The following is a 7,993-nucleotide window of genomic DNA, read 5'->3' on the forward strand; positions in this document are numbered from 1 at the left end:
GAAAGTCGGTTATCCGAAAGAATTCCAGTCGGCCTAAAGTATAATTTTTATTTGTTTTTATATTTTTCAATGTATTTATTTCGTTTGTAAAACATAAAGAAATCATTTTTAACGATACAATAGCCACGATTATTATTTTAAAAAGTTTACATTAGGCTTAACATCGACGAAAATTCAACGCGAAGCGACACGCAACGGAGAAAAATTTCAACACGGGATAGGTTAATGTATTTTTTCATACATAATCGGTTATCCGAATGACCCCAGTCCCCAATTGATTCGGATAAACGACGCTCTACTGTATTGTTATCTTAACTACAATAGATTAATCAGTGATTGTTTTCATTTTTCGTACTGCAGACTTTTATTTATGGAAAGAAGCATGTGTTCATGATCTAGTCTGCTTCTTTTCTCGTGGAAAGTTATGACAGAGGTGGTAAAGAGATGCTGTTTGTATGTATAATACTGGATATATTCTTTAGTATTCAAATTTAATTTTTCAGTGTTATGTTTGAAATCTTGTATACTTGAATACTAAAAATTATTTTAGTATTTGTGGATAGTATGTATCCATCTCTACAAAACATAAAAGATGATTTTTTTCAACAAACATCAATTTGCAAAATAATATTAATCGTATTTAGAAGTTTCTGCTTGCTTCTATTTAGTAAATTATTACATGCAATGTGTTTTTTGCATTTTAAATAAATTAAGACAGATTTTAAAGCAGGGGTGTCCAACCCGCGGGCCGCGTATGGCCCAAGGTAAGTTCCAATGCGGCCCAATAAACGTGTAAACAATACTGAAAAATTAAAAATTTTTATTTATTTATTTAATTCAAGGCATAAACTTAAAAAAGAAGTTTCACAAAGCCGTAAACCTTTATTCATATTTTATTTTTGAGTGGAAAAGAAATATTTTCAAACAAGTAAAACGGCAAAACCGTATTTGGGACAAGACTATGTCTCGGAGACGAAATCACTTTGATGTTCAAGGCAGGTCTCGTTCTCATTCTCCTATCTTCTTTGATATCGCTGCTTTTGGGCGCGACTGTTAAAACTTCTCCTGCCTCGACCACGAGGTCGTCCATGGTGCATCTTCGATGAAATTAACCTATCTAATTTCAAAATTTCTCTCCGTAGTGTGTCAGCCCGGGTTGAATTTTTGTCGATGTGTAACGAAAAGTTCCCGTTTTCGAAAAAAATAATCGTGGCTATTGTATCGTCTGAAATTATTTTTTTTATTTTGCACAGACAATATACAGTTTAACCAGATTATAACGTCATCGAATGTAACGACAACCCTAATATAACGTCATATTTTTATTCATAGTACGATTTTACTATACTAGATAATGTTAGAAAAAACCCCACTTGTAATGACATAAAACTGCTTTAACATCATAATTGAAGCACTTCCAAATTTACAAAATTAGATTACAAGTTTTATTTAGCATAGAAGAAACTACGTGTTCGGTCCTAAAGTCAGAGTTCACTTCTTAGAATGACTGTGGGTAGTACTCTCCCCTACCTGACTTCGGTGGGGTGAGCTGGCTGTTTTGCCTGTTTGCAGAAGAGGGTTGCCATTTTGTATTTTATTTTGACTCAGTTCTTGGTCCCCCGACTACCTATGAGTCTGGATTTTTTATGCTCAAATGATTTGGGCACCTAATGCTCTGTGCCAAATATCAACTCCTTACATGTACTCCTTCATACCTCTATGCTGATAAGAACATGAAATAGTACGATTTTATAAACAAGACATAATCTTGTCAATACTTGCAGATGTGTGAATGAGGAAGGATTACTAAATAAAACTGGAGTTGTGACTCAAAGAATTATAGACCTAAATTTGGGGAAAGGAGGGAAAGTTGAGAAAGGACAAAAGATAAAAAGTAGTGAAAAAGGTTAAATAGATCTTCTGTTATGCAAATATTGATTCTTAGTTTTCCAACCTTTCTCACTTCTTTATCTTTTGTCCTTTCTCTCCTTTCCCCGCATTTGGGTCTATAATCCTTTGAGTCACATTTAGCTTTATTTAGTATTTCTTCCAACGTTGCAAGATTTGGCTACATTTGTGCCAAATTTGGCTACTTTTTTTTGTTTGATGTAGAAATTATCATTTGGTGCATTGGCTACTTCTTGGGTTACATATTATTTATAAATATATTAGTCGAATAAAAATACACTTTAAAATGGTGTTTCGTCGCTTTTTATTAATTAGAGACCCAAATAAAACAAATATTTGTATTTTTCAAATAAACTTTGTCTGTCTTTTTTATAATAAATGAATTTATCTATTTCTAAGTAAAAATTGAAAGTTTCTGTAGAAGTAATTTTTAAAATATCCTTTTTCGTGATAAAGATTTAATACTTATTATTATAATTTAGACGAGTTAATCCTTAAATATACTAGTATGTTGGGCCACAAGTATATATTATATATACTTGTGGCCCAAAACTCCTTGACTTCTTCCAATGCTGCCCAGAGAAACAAAAAGGTTGGACACCCCTGTTTTAAAGTATTGAAGAATGTATTTTGAGTATATTAATTTAAAACATTTTATATTTATAATAATGTTATTTTTAAATAAACATTAATACACATTGGAAGTAAACAATATGCTACAGATGAAATATTAATTAAAGAAATAACTTCCTGAACATTTTTATTTATTCAGCACAATGGAGTGCAATTCTTAGGACACAAGACATTTATTACATTATTTATTTGTTCATTGATACATGTTTCGGGTTCTTTTACCTCTCTTCAGTCAGCTTTTAATTAGAAGACAAGGTTTCAAATTTAGTGAACTTCCTGAACAGCTTAATTAAAAATAACCTCCACTAATACATTTTTTTCTGAAAAAATAGGTGCACAGTTGAGACATCTGTTTTTACTCTCACTCTCGACTGCATTCCATAAATGAATATATAGTAAAATCTCATGTTGTGGCAACCTCTGAAATTCCCCTGTAAAATTGCATGAGTTTTAATATAAAAACTGAATTCCATCTTGGTGGCCACTGGCAACTTCACTTAAGTGGCTAACAAGTAAGATAGGAGTGTCCTAAAATGATATTTATTCCTATTTACATGGCCAACATAGGAAAATTCAACATATTGTTTAAAGCATTCTAAATGGAATGTCTATTTAATCAATGTACAATGCCTGTATTTTAATATTTTATTATTTGGTGTTAGTACATTACTCTGTATGAAAATTTAAATTACTGTATATTGAAAAAGATAAAATATTCACACGATACTGTATTTATTTATTATATTTCATTTTCTGTTTGCTTTTATAATTTGTATTAAACTTTTAGCAGGATTTAGTATAGTACTCTTAATTATAATTCTGTGTGTCAATTTTTTCTTAACCTCATCTAGGCAATCACCTCACTTCTTGTTGTCAGAAATTGTATATCCCCAAAGGGGATATACAATTACTTCTCACCAGTTTTCTTCTTTCTTTGTATAAACACCAAAATATCTATCTGAAGAGTGTTGAGTTTTCTAAGAAGTTTGTTTTGATTCATTGGGGGGCCCTGTATATACCTGCATCTTAAAGAGCCATCATCCATTTTTATTTCCTAGTTCTTTTTTAAAATTTTCATTTAATTTAAGTTAATCCATTAACATTTTTATTATTTGATACAAGGAATCAGTAAATGGGCCATAACATTAACCCTCTAATTTAGCAGATCATTATGTTTCTCTTTGTTGGTTTGATTTGATGGAAAATGATAACTGATTGTCATATCTTGCAAAGAGGAATACCAATCTTTTAATCTTGACTTGACTAAACTTATTAGAAGCCAAACTACTACTGATTTATATCACTGATGCAAGCAGTATGCCTGTTGTAATAAACTGGGACACAGCAGGAGAGTTTGTTTCAACCTTGTCTAATTAATTTTGAAATCTGTAAATTATTAAAAAAATAAATTATACATTATACTAAAATCTGTAATTTATGTTATAAAATATAAAAATTCTCTTTAATATTTTTAGAGTCGAGGTGGTAGAGCAGTTTTCCAGTTCTATCCTGAAAATAACAATCAGGTAAGTTTTTATTGTACGTTTAAAATATCATTTAAGAATACAGAGCATTGATTATATTAAGTAATTGGTGACACAATTTTGGATAACCAATTACACTTGGTAGGTAAAGAATAAAAAAGGTAAATACCTTAAATAAGATATATTTAGACATTATGCAAAATATTCAAGAAAATGTTAATAATTCAATCAAATTCTTGTTATAGCAGATTTTTATTCTATATAAAGCTCTACTTTTAAAAATCAGATAGTCTTAATATAATGGCCAATTTTTACCAAAGCATAAAACTGATATCAATTGCTCATTAGAATACAGACATCCTTTGTTATGGTGACTTGTGCAACTTACTAAAGGTTTAAAATACATTTTTTTTTTATAAGATAAATAACAAAACCACATATGACTAAGTGTAAGGCTGTGTACACATTAGGCATTTTTAAACGCACGTTTTAAAAAACCAAGAGTTCTACATAGGTATACATACTCAAACGCATGCTTCTGGCCAAGCGCATGTCAAACGTGCATTGATAGAATTTTGTTAGAACGTGTGTTTCGCAGGTGTCACCAGCGTACTTTGAGATATATGTGCTGCCATGTTGTTGTACATTCGATCTTGTGCTTTCGGGTAGAGTGGATGTACGTTGGCCGAAATGGAGAACGATCATTTCGATACTGATCTATTTATTGATGAAATCTAAAAGAGACCAACCATTGTCAAATGATTTTATAGATATTCTAAAAGAATTAAAAAATTTGGGTTCATATTGTCTTAGTTTTGGATACAACGTCACAAACATTCCATGTGTCAGTCTATCTCGTAATATTGGGTACATCCAAAATTCTCTTTGTTTCTGCTATCGTCTTTTATAGCGAAGATGGAGGAGGCACACACAAGCAATTACTTTCACATCCATTTCCAAACTGAGCCAGTGCTCACGCTCCACTAAACAGTCATCGAACGCTGAGCTAATGCGGTGTGTAAGCTGCTAACGTGCGTTAACGCAATGCAAAATGCCTAATGTGTACACAGCCTAACAGTTTAGAAAGATACTTCTCAAACTACATAATATGATGAGCCTGCAACATGTTTTTTAATATACTTCAGATGGTTTGACTATAATTTTAGAATATGAGATGTCAAAAGTTTTGTCAAGAATAGTATTTTTTCTCTCTCTTAAAAAATGATTTAAATAAATCATTGATTTTTACAAAGAATAAAATAAGTTTATTTTCATTAATTCCTTAGTTTAGAGTTTCTGATATATTTTAGATGATCCAAACAAGTGTGACTGGAGGGTCGGTACCTCCTCGATGCCCTGTCAGGAATGACACCACTGGGTCTCGATAGACCTGGAAGCCGCGACGGCAGTTTGATTAGAAAGTAGGTCATGTGAGCAGTTGCATGAATGAGTGAATGGATTCGGGATAGAGACTGCAAGGTAGCAAGTGTGAAGGATGAATGCAGAGACTAGGTTACTTAACAATCATTTATTATTAAAGGAAATTATATAATTATATACATTTTATATGTGTATTGTTAACGAGTTCAAATCAAGAAAAATGCATCTAAATATGCCAGGAGTCATGCGAGAGAGAGTTTACATGAGGTTTGTGTGGCTATAAATACCTTTTGCAGAGGATGTTCCTGGAGTGATGATCAATTTTGTTGAGATATCCATTGAGACAAATAGTCTGTTATTTTTCTGGAAGGGTTTGGAAAGTTCTGGATTGGGAAAGTCAAGGTCAACGTGGTTGGGAAGGTTCGTCCTCACCAGTGGTGTTGGTCGCGGGTGAAATTGGGTCGGAAAATTTGGCACAACAGAATTTTTTTAATAAAATAATTTTTTTTAAATTATTAAAAACGATGGAGTCAGATAATCAGTCTTTACTTGTTTGCACCATTAACCATTACATGGAAAAATAATTCTCCAATCTCTTTTTGGAGATTGGAGAATTATTTTTCCATGTAATGGTTAATAGTGCAAACAAGAATTTTTTTTTTTGGAGACTGAAATCCATGAGGAATGGGCGATGACTGACTCTTCGGCCATCAATTTTGATATCAGTACGATATCGCCCGGCTAAGAAGTTCAGATCAAGGGAATGCATCACTTTTTGTCGGTGGGGAAAGTGTAAATGGAGATTTTCTCAGGTAGCCAAGGACAACAATTGTTGAGCAAGTATGGTGTCATCGACGATTGATTTTTGTTAAAGTTTGGATTCTCATACAAGCTTTAAATTGTTTCAGGTGGAGTTGATTACTTTTCAAGCAATGAAAGCCGGTTTTACTGGTGGATTAGTGATCGATTATCCAAACAGCACCAAAGCAAAAAAGTAGGTATATTCTTTTGAATTTCCGTCGGATGAATGAATTATTTTTTCACAGATTAAAGACAAAGTCGCTCTAAAAATATATATTTCAGACGATTACCATTTTTACATAGTGTTCTAGAACAAAGCATATTCTTCTTTAAAAATTAAACTAATTTTTTATAAATTCTTAGAAAAGTTTTGATGATGATTGAATACTTTTGCTAGATTAAGCTAGGTTAAAATAAATGATTTCTTGAATTTTGTCTTGTTAAAGAGTTGAAGAATATAGTGTACAAAAAGTTTCATATAGATTTTATATTTAACTGCTACATTATATAAAAATGCAAAAGAAATTTTTTAATTTAAATTTGTATGACTTTTAGAAATATAATATAATGAAAACATTATTTTTTAATGTAGATATTTTCTTGTGCTATTTACAAGTGGTTGCCAAAAACTACCAGAAGGTCTGGGAGTAGAATCATCCAATTCTATACCTTACACAAATGTCAGGTAAAATTAGTTGCATTTTATGAATTTAAGAAAATCTTGTGTATTTATGTATAATAAGAGATCATAATTTGTAATCTTTAGAGAGCGTTTAAAAAATGCCAGAGGCAAATCATTGAAGAAGTCCAAAGATTGGATTTTAGAGAAGAAAGAGAGAAGGAGAAGGCAAGGAAAGTAAGTATCTTTTCAAAGGAAATTTTTAGAAATTTCTTCAAAAAGTAGTAGTAGTAGTTTGTTGCTGCTGCTGCTTTCCATTTAGTTAGTTATTCCGTGGATTACGTTTAATGCATTTTATTCATATAAAGCTTCCTTTCATTGCTTCAAATTTAAATCTGGTTTCTCTTTGCATTGAACAATTGTGTTTTTGGTCGATCCCCCTTCTTATTCTACTACTCATAGCTTCTGTACTTCCTTCAACACCATAATTTAAAGGCATAAATTTCTTAGTATCTAGTTTTCATACTCATATGTTGTTGTAGGAAGACTTGCATTTACTAATTTGCATTTCATAGTGAGACTGATATCCTTACTCTTCCAGTGGTTCATGTTAACCATTGCAGTTTGAGCAAGTGTAATTCTTCATTTGATTTTGAGACTGAATTTGTCATTACAATCAATTTTGGAGCCAAGAAAAATGAACAATTTTAATATATAGTTGGTTTGCTGTATGTTATATTAACAATGTAAATTCGTCTCTGTAATCCAAAACACACGCTTTGGTAGACGTATCTCACAGCAATTTCTGGTTAGCAAATTTAACTTTTATTTTTCATTGAACTACAAATATATTTCGGGTTGGTATAATATACTCCAACCCCTCTTCAGTGCTAGTTCAAATAAACAAAAAGTGTTAAAACATGACTATGTTATATTACATTAAATGAAACAAACCAAAAAACACTAAAAACACTTACATTTTTTCATTAAGTACACAACAAAAATTGTTTCTTATTTTGCTTTTTCACAAATTAGGAGGTAGGAGGGTAGACCGTTTACAAACATCAATTTATGTTTTAACTTAAATACTATGCATACCATATTAATATGTAAAATACAAAATAAAGATTGCTATAGTTTAACTCGAAGGAAAAATTGATACTAAGGA

At 31.3% G+C, this 7,993-nt stretch overlaps 1 protein-coding gene across 2 annotated transcripts in view; it reads left to right on the plus strand.

The window, feature by feature from the left end:
- Positions 1–7,993, plus strand: part of LOC111639107 (probable 18S rRNA (guanine-N(7))-methyltransferase) — a 29,929-nt gene that overhangs the window by 18,147 nt on the left and 3,789 nt on the right. For both annotated transcript variants that reach the window (XM_023384885.1, XM_023384886.1), the window contains 4 exons: positions 4,017–4,067; positions 6,314–6,399; positions 6,799–6,891; positions 6,973–7,062. In XM_023384885.1, coding sequence (XP_023240653.1) covers positions 4,017–4,067; positions 6,314–6,399; positions 6,799–6,891; positions 6,973–7,062 — 320 coding nt within the window. The remainder of the gene's footprint in view (positions 1–4,016; positions 4,068–6,313; positions 6,400–6,798; positions 6,892–6,972; positions 7,063–7,993) is intronic.

This window comes from Centruroides sculpturatus, unplaced genomic scaffold, assembly GCF_000671375.1.
Source record: "Centruroides sculpturatus isolate CEXI.00-Female unplaced genomic scaffold, Cexi_2.0 scaffold1238, whole genome shotgun sequence".
In the NCBI taxonomy this organism is placed as follows: domain Eukaryota; kingdom Metazoa; phylum Arthropoda; class Arachnida; order Scorpiones; family Buthidae; genus Centruroides; species Centruroides sculpturatus.